The 20295-nt window shown below is 41.3% G+C and overlaps 3 protein-coding genes across 15 annotated transcripts; 2 read left to right on the plus strand and 1 right to left on the minus strand.

Annotated features, from left to right (window-relative positions):
* Window positions 1-649: 649 nt before the first annotated feature.
* On the plus strand, window positions 650-2418 carry LOC103315435 (histone H2B.v2-like). The gene is made up of 6 exons (XM_008204267.2): window positions 650-915; window positions 1005-1174; window positions 1243-1523; window positions 1629-1727; window positions 1794-2030; window positions 2138-2418. The coding sequence occupies exons 4-6, from the start codon at window positions 1629-1631 to the stop codon at window positions 2387-2389; spliced, it is 588 nt and encodes a 195-aa protein (XP_008202489.1). The 5' UTR covers window positions 650-915; window positions 1005-1174; window positions 1243-1523; the 3' UTR covers window positions 2390-2418.
* Window positions 2419-3393: 975 nt separating this feature from the next.
* LOC116415709 lies at window positions 3394-19902 on the plus strand. Of its 12 annotated transcripts, XR_004344463.1 has the most exons (11): window positions 10589-12816; window positions 14064-14503; window positions 14728-15010; window positions 15099-15269; window positions 15338-15619; window positions 15725-15820; window positions 15887-16123; window positions 16228-16473; window positions 16964-17853; window positions 17924-18058; window positions 18125-19035. XR_004344463.1 is itself a non-coding variant. In XM_031920869.1 (7 exons), the coding sequence occupies exons 1-7, from the start codon at window positions 3409-3411 to the stop codon at window positions 19845-19847; spliced, it is 2037 nt and encodes a 678-aa protein (XP_031776729.1). In that variant the 5' UTR covers window positions 3394-3408; the 3' UTR covers window positions 19848-19902. The 12 variants fall into 12 exon arrangements, 2 of the variants coding, with proteins under 2 accessions (XP_031776729.1, XP_031776730.1); XR_004344462.1 differs by having other exon boundaries at window positions 14064-15010; XR_004344464.1 differs by having other exon boundaries at window positions 14067-15010.
* On the minus strand, window positions 7853-9960 carry LOC116415745 (uncharacterized protein DDB_G0283357-like). 2 transcript variants are annotated; one of them, XM_031920875.2, is made up of 5 exons: window positions 9278-9952; window positions 8996-9211; window positions 8863-8907; window positions 8481-8789; window positions 7853-8415 (listed from the first exon to the last, which is right to left on the minus strand). In XM_031920875.2, exons 1-5 carry the CDS (start codon window positions 9517-9519, stop codon window positions 7965-7967), a joined length of 1263 nt encoding a protein of 420 aa, XP_031776735.1. In that variant the 5' UTR covers window positions 9520-9952; the 3' UTR covers window positions 7853-7964. The 2 variants fall into 2 exon arrangements, with proteins under 2 accessions (XP_031776735.1, XP_031776736.1); XM_031920876.2 differs by having other exon boundaries at window positions 8221-8426; window positions 9278-9960.
* Window positions 19903-20295: the final 393 nt, after the last annotated feature.

The raw sequence follows: 20295 nt of genomic DNA on the forward strand, positions 1-20295 counted from the left end.
GAAATATTAGCACTTTCTCTTTCGTGCGTATAGTACTTTTCCCAACTCATAATGCGATATTGTTTTAGGAGCTCATCGTTGTCTACGCTCTCGCGATGAAACCAACAGCAAATCGTCCTAAACGACGATCACAACGGCGAAATAGAAAAATACGGCGTCTTTTTGATCGTCTTAAGGAGAATCCTCGGCCGAGCGATGATTCTCAGATTGTGCAGGTGCGAAGAAACAGTAAATTCGTAGTTCCCCAGCCTACATCTGCTTTACCATCCCCGGCCGACTTGGGATTAGTTTTTTTCAGGCGAAGAACGTTTTAAATTTCCAAAAAGTCCGACGCCCGAGTCAGTCGCGCCCAACCGAGAGAATCCCTCGCGTCCGCCGCCAGCCAAGTCGGAGACAGCCCCTGGGGGAGGTGTACGGATTCCCACAAAACCGAAACTGTTCGTGCCACCTTTGCGGCCAGTGATAGCCGAAAAAAGTCCATTACAACGACCAATAACGTAGCATACGGAACGTCCCTTGTCCTCTGTATAAATTAAAAATGGCCGATTCTTTTGCTTTTGAATATGTCAGAATCGATTGGATTTTTTCTTTCCGCGTATGCAAGTAAATATTTTAATTCATTACTTATACTCATTATGAAACAGATAAACGATGGCCATTTATGGCCAACGGAAGAGGCAAGCAATGGCCAAGAAATTATCTAAATCAGAACAACCTTTCTACGTAGAAAATGACGATGATGATGATTACGAGAATGAGACGGTTACTCTCGCAGGGCTGCTAAAAGAGATGAGTGACATAGATAAAGATCTGGAGGTGCTTGTTGGAAAAAAGAAGGCAATAGTAGATAAAATGAAAAGGATAATCAGTACTGAAAAAGATGAAACCAGTTCCCATCCGCAGATTTTATATCGCGTAAGGCCAAAAGTCGTTATTTTAGAGATTGAAAATATAGACGTTATTAATTTTGATAGTAAAAATACTCATGGATCATAATTTTGTAGCCTCCACCATCATCATTCTCCAATAATAGTAAAAGAATAAATAATCAATCTCGCGCTGTACTTCCGTTTATGGCAACATCAACTGCTGTGGGTTGAAATAATAATTTGAATAGGCAGTACCGCTTCAACAGAGTTATGCGTATAACGACGAACGGCGACATCGTCAAATGGTAATTTACATTATTTATTTGTTTCTCTTACGGATAAAAGTATAATATTTTTTTACAACTTAAACCAGCTTCCCTTTGAGGATCAAAAACTACAAAAACAACAGCTCCAGCAGCTAAATTATTATCAGCAACTTCAGCAGCAACAATTATTAATGACCATGACGATGAACAATGATGTCAAATTAGGGATGTCAACTTCCATCCTTTCTGAGTCCAACCCGTCTACCTTTATTTCTTCTACACAGCATCCTCATGAGCTCCTTCAGCAACAGCAACAGCAGCAGCTGCTGTAATCCGAGAATTTGATGCGATATAGAAAAAAAGACGTTAGCGTTATCCAACTGATCAGGTCAAATTAAAAATAATTTTTGTTTTCAATATTCATACATGCATATACGTATATGTGCAAGCATTAAAAAATAATAGAAAAATAAAGTAGTTGTACTCGTTTTAGATGGACTCCACATCCCTATCGAATAATGTGTTGGTATCGAACAACAACGAACAAGGGCAAACTAATAAAGATAATACAATAAGACCATTCGATGAAAAGGTATGGCAAAACGAAATCGAGTAAAATTGACCCGATAAAATTCATTAATTTAATTCATTGTTACAGCGACGACGACATGACATCAGCTTGCAAAATAATGATAGTTTTGTTAACAAGTACAATTATAATTTTGATGACTTTGACGATGATGACGATAATTCTGATGATAATGGTCACGACGCTCAACAATATGATAATGAATCAGATGAAAACTATGACAATGCTAATAACACTGCTCAGAAGGATGAAGACGACGCCCCTCAGCCTCAGGCAAAATCTACTAAAAAACCTACCAATTTAACGGTAAGCGAATTGCTGGCTATTATACTCTATCATATTTCAAATTTACCGGTCTGATTCTGATCTTTATAAATTTCGATCGGTTAAACGTAAATTCGATTTTTATTTAGATTACTGGCCGTATGTTTACGCGACCAGAAGTCGAAACACTTATAAAGAGAACGTTTAAAAACTATCAATCAAAAGGCGTTTTTTACTCAGAATATTTAAATTTACCGGATAAAAGTACTATGTCGTGTCGAAAGCGCGCCGGAAAATCTATCCAAAAAATGAATCCTGATGAATTAAAAACTTTGTTAAAATGTACGATGCAGGAAGCTGAGGAATTTTCTGACTTTGTTAACAATATGAAATTTGTATAACTATATAAAAAACCATGTTAATTTTTAAATTTTGAATTGTTTATTTACCTCTCTCTCTCTCTCTCTCTCTCTCTCTCTTACGCTACCGCCTATGGTCTTAATCTATTTTCCACTATGCTTCCTTCATTTCCCCCTAGCTACAAATTAGTTTCTTTTACGCTCTATGGCGTTCAAATTTTGGGTTTTTTCATCCCTTTTTTCGCGATAACAAATTTACTTTGTAATGAAAATTTTCGGTAGGCTTAATATTTTGCTAAATCCGCTTAGTCTCGCTTGATTAACTTCTCTATTCTTCTTTCCGAGAGATTGTGGGTGGCATTGATTTTGAATTTCGTATTTGAAAATCTTGATCAGGGCCGCCTAGGCTAGCCTGTGGGCTGGCAGGTTTTGAATCTCACAGAAGGGGGCGTTGGAGGGGTCCCCCTTCAACCAATCTCTTATTTATTCTCTTTCAATTGTAAATATTTAATTAGAGTGCACGAAGAGCGATTATGAAATATTTTATCGCCGCAGAAAAAAGATGCAGTGGATGCTAAAGAAGATTATGATAATAATTTACAGTTTTTTCAACTGGAAGACCATACCGATGCACGCATAAGAAGGTGCACAGCGGATTTTGACTCTATCGTCGTTGTCGGAAGCAGTGTCGATGTATTTAAGATAAGGAAAACATTCGATTTGAGTACAGGAAAAAATGTCGTAAGAATTTCTGATCAAAAGAAAACAACGTGTCTTCTTGATCCTGCAAATGAAAAATTGTGGTTTGAGTTTAAATTGGGAGGATACATGAATAACTCGATTTATGTATTGTTTTCTATAAGAGGAATCATTTCCAAAAAATAACAATAAAGGCTAACGAACACGAGGAAGAAGAAAGTAACGACGGCGGAGTCACTCGACCCATTTTCGCAGATTTTTTTGAAGAAATTGTTAAAAAGGCTTCTAAAAGTTTGCCTGAAAATTGTCGAACATTGCGTTATAGTAATATCACAAATTTTACTATTCACGACAGCACTAAAATGCCGACTGTGTACCCGGAAGATTGGGGGTCCTTCTGCAAATCAATAGATACGTTATTGCACGACAGCGAAAATGTTAAAACTATGGAAAACCGGTTACACATATGCGACCTTTTTTTCATGCGATATGTGCATGGGCTTAAGTTATCCGATTCGGAGAGACGCCCAAATTTCGTGCGCTTCATGACGGAGGACATGGACGTTGACTCAATGTCTGGCAATGCTGAAGTAGTTCAAATTCATATAGCCAACACGATCGAGCCAATAGACGATTTCGCTGTTGTCATTGACTATTCCAAGCTGGGTCACAATGTTTTTAAAAAGGCAAAGGATGCATGTCGTTACAGATCCATGTTTCTACACGACTACGGTCATGTAACTTCCAGGTTAATATTAAATATTTATTATTATAAATAAATAGTCGTTATAGAACATTTAATTTTTTTGATTTCTCAGGCTATGCTCATCTTCCGCGTTGTGGGAGAACGTCACCTATGTACAGGCTTACCTACCCGAAATTCACGCTTACATGTGTCGGCTTCGGAAAAGATGGGGCAGCGTGACAGGATTCGTAGTGGCCGGAGGCTACAGGTACATCGACAAAACATAATAACGTACGCGCATTTAATGATATAATGATACAATGTTGCATTTCAGTTGTTTTTTGAATACGCTTCCATTACACAAAAATATGAAACGATTAGTATCCGATGCAAAAGGTCGAATGGCAGATTATAAAACTGGTTTCGAGGTACTAAGAACGTCAGCTTCCTTGAGAATAGAAGAAGTAAGGACTTTTCAAGGTCCCACGTGTTTAAAGAACGCACAAAATTCTTTTGAGAACGTAGATATGACTTTGCGTATCCAGGGAGATCTGGATTTTCTAGTTAAGTGTTACGATCTAGTGAATGCAACGGCACGGAATTCGCTAACACGTTGGACTAATTGTCCCGATGCCCGTATTACTTGGTTGCTGAATAGTCCAAGGGAAGGTTTCAGAGGCGCAAATGTTGAAAAAGGCACGTATGTATTTAGGCGACAGACTGCTGGCGAAATGCTTAAGCTAAGCGAGCGATGACTGTTACGGCAACCTCCCATCACCTTTAAGGATGAGTTTTTCGGATGGCCATTTATGAAGGTGGCGATTGTTGAAATGACGCAGTACAATCCCGAAGAATACCGATTGAATCACGGTTTCTCCGATTATACTTTTCGTTTTGTCGAACATGCTTTTTCTAGACGAGCTATACAAACCATGATATTAAACCAAGGCAAAGATCAGATGGAAAAAGCTTACATAAGTGGCGTTGTTCCAGTGTCGACTCTTGTTAAGAGTATATTGAATCCCAATACAAAAATAGGTAATAACAGCTCTAAATTTACTTTATCGATTAATTTTCAATTCTCTTCCTTTATTTATAGGCATGTTAATCAGAAGCACCGTATATCTACCCGAACCCATGGACCATTGGAAAAGAGTAATAGGAATTTCGTAAAAAAACACGTTCAAGTATTCCCGATGGCTTTGTTAAGCAAAAAGCATGATCAACGGTACAAATGGTACGAGATTCGGTACCCGACAGCTAAGGAAAAAGAAGAGACACTGACGCTCGATCCCGAATATATCAAATGCCTCAACCTCAAGCAGTTTCGACCGAAAGTTCGTAAAAAATTTATTCTTTCTTGTCAACTTTGTTTCTGTTACTTTTATAGTATAACGAAACAATAATTTTTTTAGAAGATCTTCAACGCGGATCTTATTCACATCAGTGTGTCCACTCGTGATGTAGTTATGGGCAAGGTAATACCTACATTGTAGTTTAAACATAGATTATTGTTTATTTTATCATTTCCGTGTAATTTAACAATAAAAAAATTAATAAATACCTCTTGAGGAGTTCCCCAACGAGACGACCATTTCAGTTCCCCAACGAGACGACCATTGTTGTTGTTGTGTCTAGTTCTGCTGATTGTGGTCGTGCTGGTGGTGGTGTCAACGCCACCGGTACTACTCCGAAGTAGTAGCAGAAGCACGAGTAGCAGCAGCCGGAGCAGCAACAGGAACAGAAGTTGAGCTTGGCTGAGTGGACGTACTGTAATTGTAAAAACAAGTATTAATAATACAGTGTAAGCGTGTGATACGTTGCTTTTGTATCAAAACCTCTCACCTTGCTTGCATCAAAAATTTCGCAAAAATTTTGCGAATCGCCTTTGGCGGAGGACAGTCCGTCGACAGCGATACTTCTACTTTATTAAGCAACGTCTTGCTGAAGGCATTCTTTTTCATTTTCTTGCTTACTTCCCTCGCATTATGCAACACAAATACGCCGCAGTTCCAGCCGTCCCGTTGCTGCTTCACGTTTGCCGAGTAGACCGCAAATTCGCTTAAAGCGGTCTCCTCCGGCTCCTTTATGCCACCGCCCATGGTGTTAACGTAAACAGCAACTTTTTCGGACGTTGACAGAATAATCGCTACCCAATAATTCCCATGGATGTTATAAAATATTGGGATTATTCTGTCACCGTCCACCTTTAAGCTGTTGCGGGCGATGACTTGCAGTTGCTCAACTGAGCCTGCGATTTCGTAGTCTCTGAATTTAAATAATTTATTGGCGATTTCGGCGATGTCCGAAGCCGTTAGCCAATACTTCAAGTCTCCCGCACTAGTGGCACTTACAAAGTTAGCCATTAGGCTTTTGTCACAAGACATTTTGTCACACACATTAAACCATTCAGAACTACTGCGTGTAAGTTGATGAAACTCTGAAATCAGAAAACAAACAAATATAGTACGATAATCGATGACACGCCATGGCTTAAACCGAGATTTAGCGTGGCATAAATGCAGGCTTACGCCACGACGTGTCGTGAAATATGACAAAAGTTTAAAAGTTTATAATATAAATTATGTATTTCGGTATCCTAACCCTTCGGCGAATAGCTCACCACACCACCCTCAAATCCCGGTACCGGACCGAAACCCTCACCATCAGCCGTGCACATTTCCGGCACTTAGTTAATCACTGCACTCGCGGCACTATAACAAGCGTCCGCGGATTTCACACACGCACAGAGACTATGCAGCGAGTGGACATGGAGGCTCGTCGCTTCCTCCGTATTTCATAGACTCCAAACCACCGCTGCATGTCTAGACGTCCAAGGCTTCATTTTTTGGCCATTTTGTGCGATCCACCGAGGTGATTAATTTCGGCTTCTGTCAACCCTAGGAGATAAAAGATGGTATATCGGTTTTCCTCGGATCTCGACGAAAACTTCACGAATAATCGGTTAAAAGTGCTCTAGAACCGTCTAAAACGGTTCTCCTGCGCGAGATTTAGCGTTGAAAACTTCACGAATAATCGGTTAAAAGTGCTCTAGAACCGTCTAAAACGGTTCTCCTGCGCGAGATTTGAAAACTTCACGAATAATCGGTTAAAAGTGCTCTAGAACCGTCTAAAACGGTTCTCCTGCGCGAGATTTAGCGTTTCAGCTACCCAGTTTTACGAGATATCGGTATATAACCCAAAATGGGTTATTGGGACATTGGGTAATTTACCCAAATAACCCACGAATTATCCCAAAATTACCCACCCGACGACCCAGTTTACCCCAAATGGGTAAACTGGGGTTTACCCAAATAACCCAAATGGCAACCCACTTTACCCCAAATGGGTAAACTGGGTAGCTCAATGAGATATTTTGGGTTACGAGGTGGGTTATTTTGGGTAAAAGTGGAGAAATTCCCGGAAATTGATTGATTGATTGAATTTCCCCGTGGATTACCCCACTTTCTCGATTCCCGCGATAATTAATGCACGCGCGAAAACGTCGACGGAAAGCGCAGCACGCACTCTATCCAACAGGCGCTCTAGTTCAAAAAACTCTCGTGTTGTTTTCTGTTTCCTAAATTACTTTTTTGTTACAATACACCCAAACAGTGCACATACACCCAAATTTTTAAGCTGATTTTTCAGTTTTACACGGCGCCGTGTAAAAAAGAACCATTTAAGTCACACGTATCGTAATGTACTTACATAGGTTGTTCCATTTCTTACTGCTGTTCTTGCTGCCGCTGTCGTTGTTGTTGCTGTTGTTGAACATAAAGAAGAAATAAATTAATATAATCCATTTTCTGACTCGCAAAAAAAAAAACAAGTTATGAAAACGTCGAATTTCCACACCACCCAGGGGGTATCGACGCGGCGCGTTGGGTTTTTTACGTGGTCCCTTCGCCTAGAGCCCTACACACCACGGGATTTTATGTACTGGGGGAATAAAAAATCATTCGTTAATTAAAATCTAATTTTATTAACCATAAAACAACATTAATAAATTAATATCCTACGTGTGTATGTGTGTGTGTGTGTGTGTGTGTATCCGCGTGTATGTAAGTATGTGTATATGTGTGTGCATGTGTGTGTATGCGCATGTGGAACGTATGTATTTGCGTGTATATGTGTGTATGTGTGTATGTGTGTATGCATGTGGAACGTATGTATGTGCATGTGTATGTGCGTGCATGTGTATGTGTGTGCGTGCATGTGTGCAACAAAGCTTCATCGTCGTCTACCCCTTCGGGTAGGATCATTTTTCCTCATAAGGTAGCTCCCATATGCCGCATCATAAAAGGCTTGGGCTTCCTCTACAGACAGACCGTACAGGGAAAACTTCTGTGCCCCCATCTCGCAAACATGCTTGTCTACGGTGCGTAGACACGCATGGTATGACTTTTGCATACGGTCTGTCTGACGAGGAAACCGCCCGCCCGTCAACCTGAAAAAATTGGCTGCTACATATAGTGCTTTACGCACATGTGTAGCAGTACAAAATTTCAGGTTGCCGACCGGGTAGCCTTCCAGATCCGGCATCGGTTCTAACTCCCTTATGAAGTCCCGATTGTGGGCAAACTTTCCCCTAGACCTCCTCTGCGGTCCACGGAAGCCATTCGCTACCGCTTCCGGTATCGGGTGAGGAGGTAAGGGGGGAGGTAGCTGCTCTTCTTGGTCACTGAAAAGAAACTTTGGAAAGAGTAGAGTAAGATGACAACACACACGAATTAACTATTCACTTACTCTTGCAGCTGTGCCTGCTCCTGTTGTGGTGGTGATTGTTGGTGTTGTGGTGGTTGAATATGTTGTGGTGGTTGTTGGTGTTGTGGTGGTGGTTGTTGATGTTGTGGTGATTGCTGTTGCTGTTGTGGTAGTGGTTGTTGGTGTTGTGGTGGTTGAATATGTTGTGGTGGTTGTTGGTGTTGTGGTGGTGGTTGTTGATGTTGTAGTGGATGTTGCTGTTCTGGTGATTGCTGTTGCTGTTGTGGTAGTGGTTCGAGGTGTTGCGGTTGTTGCTGCTGCTCCTCCTGCTGTGCTCCTCCTGCTGTGATCCTGCAATTTAGAGATAGATATTTATTTAAATTAATAAGTCAAAACACAAAAGGAAATCAGAGGAAAAACTTACGCATTCCTAAGAACCAAAAATTCCTCCAATTCATCAAATAGTGATCTGTAAAAAATAAAGTCTCCTATAAAAACCTTTATAAAAGGTAAAATAATAATATAAATATTTGAGAGTTAGATATTATTGAACATACAATTCTGGTGGAGCTGTCGGGTCTACGTTCTCTTGGTCGCCGACATACTCGGCGGCCAAGTTTCGCCTCGCCCCACGACGAGCTCTGGAGCAGCCGTTGGAGCCAACAACCGGTTGGAGAACCGACGACCGTGGCGTAACCGCGGCTCGTGGCGTCATTGGCCTCTCCAACGAGGATGTTGGCGTTCGGGGCAGCGGCGAGTACAGCAATGAAGGGCTATCGCAAACAATAAAAATATGATTTTAGTAACTAAAATATAAAAGGAAAAAAAAGAAAAAATACCTCAGCCTAGCCTTCTTCGCAGAAACTTGGCGGCTTCTGCTGCTGCCACTGCTACTGTTGCTGCTGCTGCTGCTGCTGTTGTTGTTGCTGCTGCTGCTGCTGCCACTACTGCTGCTGCCACTGCTGTTGCTGCCACTGCTGCTGCTGCCACTTCTGCTGCTGCCACTGCTGCTGCTGCCACTGCTGCTGCTGCCACTGCTGCTGCTGCTGGCAGTGGGGTTGCTGCTGTTTATTTTGTTCATGTTAATTACTACAAAATAAAAAAAAAAAGTTCTTTGGGTGATTTTCAGATTAAAGGGCGGTAGGAGGTGTTAGTTTCGAGGGCGCTACAGACAAGTGAAGAATTCATACTTAATTTCATTATTACAAAAAATGTTTGGACATTTTTATCCAAAAAGTCCAACCTTTTTTTTGTAATAATGAAATTAATCATGAATTCTTCACCTGACGCTATTAACATGTTGCAAACCGTCAAATTATTGCATAATCATAATTTGGTTTGCATGATAATACTATTGAATCTGAAGAAAAAGCATGCATCAAACAGAGATAGAGGATAACAACGGTAGCTCACACCTACACAGCTATTCCATGATAGTACTCCCTAGCTGCTAATAGACGAGAGAGAGAGAGAGAGAGAGAGAGAGAGAGAGAGAGAGAGAGAGAGAGAGAGAGAGAGAGAGAGAGAGAGAGAGAGCGAAAGAGTGCATGCCTGGTACACGAGGACTGCTCCCAACCCCACGGCGGATGATAGCTCACACCTCCCGCATGACGCGAGATTACCGACCTAACACCGAAAGCGACCGCGAACCGGATTATGCGATTCCCAACCCTCACGGCGGATAGCTCACACCACCCTCTTATGACGCGATACCGACGCGAACCGAAGCCTCACCATTAGCCGCTGCTGCAGAAGCAACGTTGCCCGGCTCACGCGACTTGGACGCTAGTGAGACACATGAAGTAGAAGTATCCTGTCCGGAAGATACTCTTACTTCCGTGAGCCAAAAAAAAAAATCAGAAAGATTCTTCTGCTTCGACGAATAATAGCGAAAAGTGTAGCATCTGATCCCTATCAATTGTTAGCAAGAAATAAGAGTTAGCTAAAGGAAATAAAAAGTGAATACCGGAAAGGAAAACGATCAGCGCAATTGTTTTAGTGTCCCAGACGAAATTATTAGTTACATGGAATTTTAGGCTAATTATCTCGCAAATGATGAAGAAAAAACTAAAAATAGAAGCATAGAAAAAGTAAAAGAGCATTTGGTTCTGAGAGAAGAAAAATAGAAGGCCCTCACCATCAGCCGTTGCATGTACGATGTATATTTTATATATACATGCGCGCGTACGCGCAACGTTGCCCAGCTCTCACGATCGTGGACGTTGGTGAATAGGCGCATGGAAAATGCGCTTGCATAGAGCGCTATAGCATGTCTATGCAATATGCAAGCGCAGCCTCCTTGAGAGCTATACGATGAGGCCGGCCTAGCTCGCGCCCTAACTGCAAGACCGTTTCGGCAGACAATAGCAGCGAGTGCAATGTGGCGCCCGAAGGACGCTGCTGGTGGCATCGTAGTCTGGTGATTATCGGGATCGACCCACCTCTTAATCAAGAGGTGTTACTCTAACGGCCCTACACCAGAGCAGAGTACCGCGTGCGGAGCCGGCTCCGACCAGCCTTACGCTGCATTCCCCGCCGAACCCCGATTTTTTACAATTAAACAACTAATTACATCTACCTGGCTACGTCGGGTCGAAGGTCGGGCGTGTGCTGTGCCCTCGCGATAGCCTAACACCCTCTTCCCTCGCACAGGTGGGGTGTCGTGAGATGGTGACACCGGAAAATTGGTCAAGTTGGGATCGATCACCGAGCCCGCCTGCTTTTGCAAGAACAAGTATTGACTGCAAAATTTATCTGTTCTTGCAGAAGCAAGCGAGCCCGAGAACCAAGTCCCGAATGCCCACCTGCACTGAGTGCTTTCCCTAACTAGTTCGAGACTCCAGACACTCAAGAGTGAATGTCGAGTCCCTTGCATACAAACGGTCGAGCAAATGCACAAGACATTTGCTCGACTATTTGTATACTTAATAATATGTACTCCCAGAGGGAGGTACTTACCCATGTTTCCGCGATGTACTGGTCCTGGTCCGCCGCCGCCGCCGATGTCCACCTGGTACTGGTCCTCGATGATGATGATGATGATGATGTTGATGGTCCGCTGCTGTTGCTTGTCACTGCACTACACTTCAATTAACTTCACACGGGGATATAAGTGGGATGCAATAGGAATTAGAGGTATATTTTAAGTCGCCTCGTCTCGACTCAGGGAAAGGTACGGGAATTGTAAAAGGGGTTTAACTTGTAACGCGCTGCCCCATACTCAGCGCGGTGTGCAACTACGGCACACAGACGTGAAGAACTTTAATTTATATGGCGCAGGTACTCGCTCTGCGCTGCAAACGGATGCACTAACTCCAGAGAAGTTTAATTTATATAGCGCAGCTCCTTGCTCTGCGCTGCAAACATCCCCACGAAACCCCGTAGAACTTTAATTTATATAGCGCAGGTTCTCGCTCTGCGCTTCAAACACATCCAGAGAAGTTTAATTTATATAGCGCATTTCCTCAGCATTATAAAGGAAGGCATTCCGTGCTTTTACAGTTATATCGTGGTGCGAGCGGTTTTGCCGTGATGACCAGCCGTTTTTCCGTGGTAACAAGCGATTTTACCGTGGTGACCTGCGGTTTGCCGTGGTGACCTGCGGTTTGCCGTGGTAACCAGCGATTTTACCGTGGTGACCTGCGGTTTGCCGTGGTGACCTGCGATTTTACCGTGGTGACCTGCGGTTTGCCGTGGTGACCTGCGGTTTTGCCGTGGTGACCTGCGGTTTACCGTGGTGACCAGTGGTTTTGCCGTGGTTTGCCGTGGTGACCTGCGGTTTACCGTGATGACCAGTAGTTTTGCCGTGGTGACCTGCGATTTGCCGTGTTAACCAGCGATTTTACCGTGATGACCTGCGGTTTGCCGTGGTGACCTGCGATTTTACCGTGGTGACCTGCGGTTTGCCGTGGTGACCTGCGGTTTTGCCGTGGTGACCTGCGGTTTACCGTGCTAACCAGTGGTTTTGCCGTGGTTTGCCGTGGTGACCTGCGGTTTGCCGTGGTGACCTGCGATTTTACCGTGGTGACCTGCGGTTTTGCCGTGGTGACCTGCGGTTTGCCGTGGTGACCAACGATTCTGCTATAAATACGGCCGCGCTCAACGCTACCGATCATTCGTTCGCCGACCGCCACATGAACATCATAGGAGTAACAAGTCAGCAGTCCACGTCACTCCAGGCTTCAGGATATCCAGGGTCGCTCGAGACCGTCTACCGCTCATAGGGACTTTGGCTTCCTGGTCACCAGGGTGTTAGGATCTACAAGGTCATCCGGTCTCAAGGCTCTACAAGGCCATCCGGTCTCAAGGCTCTACAAGGCTACATCCGGTCTCAAGGCTTCCAGGGTCATCCACATCCACGGAAACAGTAATTTGAAGGGTATTGTATCATCTTTAGAGATAGGGCAGTAGGAGTATATGCAGGACCACCAGTGCCAAAGCCGAGGGCACCCTGCATATGCGAGGCGCAAAGTCGGAAGAGCCCACCAATGCTCACTCTGTTGCCGAAAAATTAGGAGGTTAAGAGATGTTGCGAGGGGATGACAGGGCAGTGCCGGTTGGAACCATTAGGGTTCCGCATGGGATAAGAGATGACGGTGACCAGGCCAGGCGATTCTTGAGATCACTGCCTATGACCATCGAATTTCTTATCACCGGAGTAACATCAGCCATCATCGCCACGCGACAACGATCTTGTAGATAGGTCACGTGAGACAAGATCGGTCTCCTCGTTCATCACTAGGTTCGTAGTAGGGTGCGTCTACGCGAATGTAACACAGCCCACGTTGCATTTTCGTAGATTCTCTAGGTCCGGGTAGGCAAAATAACTGGATAGTCGATTCTCTCTGTTAATTATGTAATACTAAGTCCAGCGCGATACGCGGGCGTAGTTTTGTTGCCCAGTTCGTTACTTGGACTTCTAAAACTTTCCTTAAAATTTTACAATATGTTCTTTAAAAAGTGATACGGAATAAGTAAAGCCGCTGAAAATGCTAAATTCATATTTCTGATTTGGAATGATTTGAAAATAATGATTTTATTGTTATAATTACAATTACAATTTAAATTTTGGTGCCATAACACAGATGTCGCTTCATAACCAATAAACCTTGGCAACTAATCAGAATCACGTATTAAATGCATTGACAGCAAATGCTTCATGATATAGGCCATCACGTATTTTTTAAGAGGGGAATGTAAACGCTTGCTGAAGTTAGCCTTTAAACTTGAAGGGATGTCGTGTCCAAGTATACTGTTCTTCTATTACAGATAATTTTTTCAACCCAGCGCTCAATGATAAATGTTAGGATTAATAATTTTTTCTACCGAAGTAAAGTTCAATCGCGCTTTTTCATTTTCTTTTAGATTGGGAATACAAAATATTTTGTGGCGGTTTTGCGCAGCTATAAAGACGACACCCTTAAAATGAATTATATATAAGACCGAAAAATAAAGAAAATATCTAATTCTTTCTGATTGATTATCTGCATTTAAATCGAGCCAAGTAACTTGAGACGGTTAAGCGCGGAGAAGCTTCGCGGCGGTGTTTTTATCGCGAAATATTTGCACTTTCTGTCTTACGTGCGTCTATTACTTTTCCCAACTCATAATGCGATATTTTTTTAGTAGCTCATCGTTGTCTACGCTCTCGCGATGAAATCAACAGCAAATCGTCCTAAACGACGATCACAACGGCGAAATAGAAAAATACGGCGTCTTTTTGATCGTCTTAAGGAGAATCCTCGGTCGAGCGACGATTCTCAGATTGTGCAGGTGCGAAGAAACAGTAAATTCGTAGTTCCCCAGCCCACATCTGCTTTACCATCCCCGGCCGACTTGGGATTAGTTCTTTCAGGCGAAGAACGTTTGAAATTCCCAAAAAGTCCGACGCCCGAGTCAGCCGCGCCCAACCGAGAGAATCCCTCGCGACCGCCAGCCAAGTCGGAGGCAGCCCTCGGTGGAGGTGTACGGATTCCCACAAAACCAAAACTGTTTGTGCCACCTTTGCGGCCCGTGCTAGCTGAAAAAAGTCCATTCCAACGACTTTCCAACGACCGTCTGAAAAAGTAATCAACGACACTCATTGCAATTAATTACGGAAAAATAAATCAATCGGCTCTTTTTAGGGCCAACAAACAATAACGTAGCATACGAAACGTCCCTTGTCCTCTGTACAAATTAAAAATGGCCGATTTTTTTGCATTCGAATATGTCAGATTCGATTGGATTTTTTCTTTCCGCGTATGCAAGTAAATATTTTAATTCATTACTTATACTCATTATGAAACAGATAAACGATGGCCGGAAGAGGCAAGCAATGGCCAAGAAATTATCTAAATCAGAACCAACAACCTTTCTACGTAGAAAATGACGACGATGATGATTACGTTGATGATGATGATGATTACGAGAATGAGAAGGTTACTCTCGCAGGGCTGCTAACAGAGATGAGTGACATAGATAAAGATATGGAGGTGCTTGTTGAAAAAAAGAAGGCAATAGTAGATAAAATGAAAAGGATAATCAGTACTGAAAAAGATCAAACCAGTTCCCATCCGCAGACTTTATATCGCGTAAGGCCAAAAATCGTTATTTTAGAAATCTGAACATTAACGTTTTTAATTTTGTAAGTTAAAATACTCATGGATCATAATTTTGTAGCCTCCACCATCATCATTCTCCAATAATAGTAAAAGAATAAAGAATCAATCTCGCGCTGTACTTCCGTTTACGGCAACATCATCTGCTGTGGGTTCAAATAATAATTCGAATAGGCAGTTACCGCTTCAACAGAGTTATTCGTATAACGACGAACAGCGACATCGTCAAATGGTAATTTACATTATTTATTTGTTTCTCTTACGGATAATAGTATAATATTTTTTTACAACTTAAACCAGCTTCCCTTTGAGGATCAAAAACTACAAAAACAACAGCTCCAGCAGCTAAATTATTATCAGCAACTTCAGCAGCAACAATTATTAATGACCATGACGATGAACAATAATGTCAAATTAGGGATGTCAAGTTCCGTCCTTTCTGAGTCCAACCCGTCTACCTTTATTTCTTCTACACAGCATCCTCATGAGCTCCTTCAGCAACAGCAGCAGCAGCAGCAGCTGCAATCCGAGAATTTGATGCGATATATAAAAAAAAGAAGTCAGCATTATCCAATTGATCAGGTCAAATTGAAATGAATTTTTGTTTACAATATTCATACATGCATATACGTATATGTGCAAGCATTAAAAAATAATAGAAAAATAAAGTAGTTGTATTCGTTTTAGATGGAATCCACATCCCTATCGAATAATGTGTTGTTATCGAACAACGAACAAGGGCAAACTAATAAAGATAATACAATAAGGCCATTCGATGAAAAGGTATGGCAAAACAAAATTGAGTTAAATTGACCCGATAAAATTCATTAATTTAATTCATTGTTACAGCGACGACGACATGATATCAGCTTGCAAAATAATGATAGTTTTGTTAACAAGTACAATTATAATTTTGATGACTTTAACGATGATGACGATAATTGTGATGATAATGGTCACGAGGCTCAACAATATGATAATGAATCAGATGAAAACAATGAAGATGCGAATAACACTGCTCAGAAGGATCAAGACGACGCCGCTCAGCCTCAGGCAAAATCTACTAAAAAACCTACCAATTTAACGGTAAGCGAATTGCTGGCTATTATACTCTATCATATTCCAAATTTACCATTTTTCTGATCTTTATAAATTTCGGTTGGTTAAACGTAAATTCGATTTTTATTTAGGTTACTCGCCGTATGTTTACGCGATCAGAAGTGGAAACACTTATAAAGAGAACGTTTAAAAACTATCAATCAAAAGGCGTCTTTTACTCAGAAGATTTAAATTTACCGGATAAAAGTACTATGTCGTGTCGAAAGCGCGCCGGAAAATCAATCCAAAAAATGAATCCTGATGAATTAAAAACTTTGTTAAAATGTACGATGCCGGAAGCTCAGGAATTTGCTGACTTTGTTAACAATATGAGATTTGTATAACTATATAAAAAACTGTTAATTTTTAAATTTTGAATTGTTTATTTACCTCTCTCTCTCTCTCTCTCTCTTACGCTACCGCCTGTGGTCTTAATCTATTTTCCACTATGCTTCCTTCATTTTCCCCTAGCTACAAATTAGTTTCTTTTACGCTCTACGTCGTTCAAATTTTGGGGTTTTTCATCCCTTTTTTCGCGATAACAAATTTACTCTGTAATGAAAATTTTCGGTAGGCTTAACTCGCTTGATTAACTTCTCTGTTCTTCTTTCCGGAGAGATTGTGGGTGGCATTGATTTTGAATTTCGTATTTGAAAATCTTGATCAGGGCCGCCTAGGCTAGCCTGTGCGGGCTGGCAGGTTTTGAATCTCACAGAAGGGGGCGTTGGAGGGGGCCCCCTTCAACCAATCTCTTATTTATTCTCTTTCAATTGTAAATCTTTAATCAGTGTGCACTAAGAGTGATTATGAAATATTTTATTGCCGCAGAAAAAAGATGCAGTGGATGCTAACGAAGATAATAATAATTTACATTTTTTTCAACTGGAAGACCATACCGATGCACGCATAAGAAGGTGTACAGCGGATTTTGATTCTATCGTCGTTGTCGGACGCAGTATCGATGTATTCAAGATAAGGAAAAAATTCGATTTGAGTACGGGAAAAAATGTCGTAAGAATATCTGATCAAAAGAAAACAACGTGTCTTCTTGATCCTGCAAATGAAAAATTGTGGTTTGAGTTTAAATTGGGAGGATACATGAATAACTCGATCAATGTATTGTTTTCTATTAAGAGGAATTATTTCCAAAAAATAACAAAAATGGCTAACGAACACGAGGAAGAAGAAAGTAACGACGGCGGAGTCACTCGACCCATTTTCTCATTTTTTTTTGAAGAAATTGTTAAAAAGGCTTCTAAACGTTTGCCTGAAAATTGTCGAACATTGCGTTATAGTAATATCACAAATTTTACTCTTCACGACAGCACTAAAATGCCGTCTGTGTACTCGGAAGATTGGGGGTCCTTCTGCAAATCAATAGATACGTTATTGCACGACAGCGAAAATATTAAAACTATGGAAAACCGGTGACACATATGCGACCTTTTTTTCATGCGATATGCGCATGGGCTTAAGTTATCCGATTCGGAGAGATGCCCAAATTTCGTACGCTTCATGACGGAGGACATGGACGTTGACTTAATGTCTGGCAATGCTGAAGTAGTTCAAATTCATATAGCCAACACGATCGAGCCAATGGACGATTACGCTGTTGTCATTGACTATTCCAAGCTGGGTCACGATGTTTTTAAAAAGGCAAAGGATGCATGTCGTTACAGATCCATGTTTCTACACGACTACGGTCATGTAACTTCCAGGTTAATATTAAATATTTATGATTATAAATAAATAGTCGTTATAGAACATTTAATCGTTTTGATTTCGCAGGCTATGCTCATCTTCCGCGTTGTGGGACAACGTCACCTATGTACAGGCATACCTACCCGAAATTCACGCTTACATGTGTCGGCTTCGGAAAAGATGGGGCAGCGTGACAGGATACGTAGTGGCCGGAGGCTACAGGTACATCGACAAAACATAATAACGTACGCGCATATAATGATATAATGATACAATGTTGCATTTCAGTTGTTTTTTGAATACGCTTCCATTACACAAAAATATGAAACGATTAGTATCCGATGCAAAAGGTCGAATGGCAGATTATAAAACTGGTTTCGAGGTACTGAGAACGTCAGCTTCCTTGAGAATAGAAGAAGTAAGGACTTTTCAAGGTTCAACGTGTTTAAAGAACGCACAAAATTCTTTTGAGAACGTAGGCTTCTTGACCAGCAGCGCTAAGAAATTCTTCGAATGCGGTTCCGTGTGCGTAGCTAGCAACTGGACTAGATATATGACTTGGCGTATCCAGGGAGATTTGGATTTTCTAGTTAAGTGTTACGATCTAGTTAATGCAACGGCAGGGAATTCGCTAACACGAGCAACCATAGAAGAGTGTTACGATTCCGAACTGCGTTTACGTTATTTTTTATATGGGCGTTGGCCTAATTGTCCCGATGCCCGTATTACTTGGTTGCTGAATAGTCCAAGGGAAGGATTCAGAGGTGCAAATGTTGAAGAAGGCACGTATGTATTTAGGCGACAGACTGCTGGTGAAATGCTCAAGCTAAGCGAGCGACGACAGTTACGGCAACCTCCCATCACCTTTAAGGATGAGTTTTTCGGATGGCCATTTATGAAGGTGGCGATTGTTGAAATGACGCAGTACTATCCCGAAGAGGAAACAGACTTGGACAAGCAAGCCAATCAAACGTTGGATTTAAAAATTCATTTTTTGATGACAAGGCTTATCGGATTTTCCCGATTGAATCACGGTTTCTCCGATTATACTTTTCGTTTTGTCGAACATGCTTTTTCTAGACGAGCTATACAAACCATGATATTAAAACAAGGCAAAGATCAGATGGAAAAAGCTTACATAAGTGGTGTTGTTCCAGTGTCGACTCTTGTTAAGAGTATATTGAATCCCAATACAAAAACAGGTAATTAATAACAGATCTAAATTTACTTTACCGATTAATTTTCAATTCTCTTCCTTTATTTATAGGCATGTTAATCAGAAGCACCGTATATCTACCCGAACCCATGGATCATTGGCAAAATGTAATTCGGAATTTCGTAAAAAAACACGTTCAAGTATTCCCGATGGCTTTGCTGAGCAAAAAGCATCATCAACGTTACAAATGGTACGAGATTCGGGACCCAACAGTTAAGGAAAAAGAAGAGGCACATACGCTCGATCCCGAATATATCAAATGCCTCAATCTCAAGCAGTTTCAACCAAAAGTTTGTAAAACATTTAATCTTCCTTGACAACTTTGTTTCTGTTACTTTTATAAATAATCATCGAAACAATCACTCTTTCAGAAGATAGACAGAAGATTATTAAATTTAAAGCAAAACAAGTCGATGGTTAAGCCATCGGTGTCATCCAAGGCCTCACAGACGGAAAACACTACTTGCGAAAACGTTGTATACAAGCAAAGAAAATTTAATGTAAAATTATTCCTCGAGCGACAATCGTCAAAAAAAAGACGCCCGCCTACGGAAATGGTAGAGGACAAGAATGAGGACGAAGTCAGTGACTCTGATAAATCGACGTCATCATCGTCAACGACAGCAGAAGCAACATCAGAGGTAGATATTTCATTTGAACAAATTTTTCTAAGAATAATTAAATTTAATGTTTTGTTTTCAGACGGATGCATCCATTCCTGTAGCGACAGCGGCAAACAGAAGAATAAGAAGACGCGTAAAAATACAATCGTCATCCTCATCTTCGTCGTCGTGATATGAATTAAGAAAAATGTAATTAAAAATACACGTATTAATGCATCATTTGAAAATTGTCTTGTTCTTTTAATGCAGCCGTGATAATAAGCCATCTGGCATCACGACGGTCCCAAGCCCGATAATGCAGAGGGAAGAATAAAGACTAATAGAAAAAAAATTAACTTGAGAAATTAAAAGGTTTTATTCCTTTTTTGTAAATTTTTTTGAGTATTACAGTAGTACACTCCTTTATATTATTTATTAACGATTTTATTCAATTGATTGATCGCGACAATATGTCCGGTAAACTCTCCGGGCGTACAAAGCAGCAAGTTCAGGAGAGATTCTTTAAAATTCTCAGAAAATTCACGGCTGAAGACTACAGAAGACTGATGGGGTAACGTTAAGGAGAATCGTATTTTTAATTATCACTTTAGCTTCTTTTATCCGAACATATAAACTTGGGT

The sequence above is a fragment of the Nasonia vitripennis genome, chromosome 1, assembly GCF_009193385.2.
Source record: "Nasonia vitripennis strain AsymCx chromosome 1, Nvit_psr_1.1, whole genome shotgun sequence".
NCBI classification, from domain to species: domain Eukaryota; kingdom Metazoa; phylum Arthropoda; class Insecta; order Hymenoptera; family Pteromalidae; genus Nasonia; species Nasonia vitripennis.

Coding starts and splice junctions, on each gene's coding strand:
- LOC103315435 (XM_008204267.2), top strand. CDS start 1,629: ATGGACTCCACATCCCTATCGAATAATGTGTTGGTATCGAACAACAAC. Junction 1,728..1,793: donor TAAGACCATTCGATGAAAAG/GTATGGCAAAAC, acceptor TCATTGTTACAG/CGACGACGACATGACATCAG. Junction 2,031..2,137: donor AAAAACCTACCAATTTAACG/GTAAGCGAATTG, acceptor ATTTTTATTTAG/ATTACTGGCCGTATGTTTAC.
- LOC116415745 (XM_031920875.2), bottom strand. CDS start 9,519: ATGAACAAAATAAACAGCAGCAACCCCACTGCCAGCAGCAGCAGCAGT. Junction 9,212..9,277: donor GCGAAGAAGGCTAGGCTGAG/GTATTTTTTCTT, acceptor TGTTTGCGATAG/CCCTTCATTGCTGTACTCGC. Junction 8,790..8,862: donor TTTTTGGTTCTTAGGAATGC/GTAAGTTTTTCC, acceptor TCTAAATTGCAG/GATCACAGCAGGAGGAGCAC.
- LOC116415709 (XM_031920869.1), top strand. CDS start 3,409: ATGCCGACTGTGTACCCGGAAGATTGGGGGTCCTTCTGCAAATCAATA. Junction 3,795..3,864: donor TACGGTCATGTAACTTCCAG/GTTAATATTAAA, acceptor TTGATTTCTCAG/GCTATGCTCATCTTCCGCGT. Junction 19,039..19,103: donor GAATCCCAATACAAAAACAG/GTAATTAATAAC, acceptor CTTTATTTATAG/GCATGTTAATCAGAAGCACC.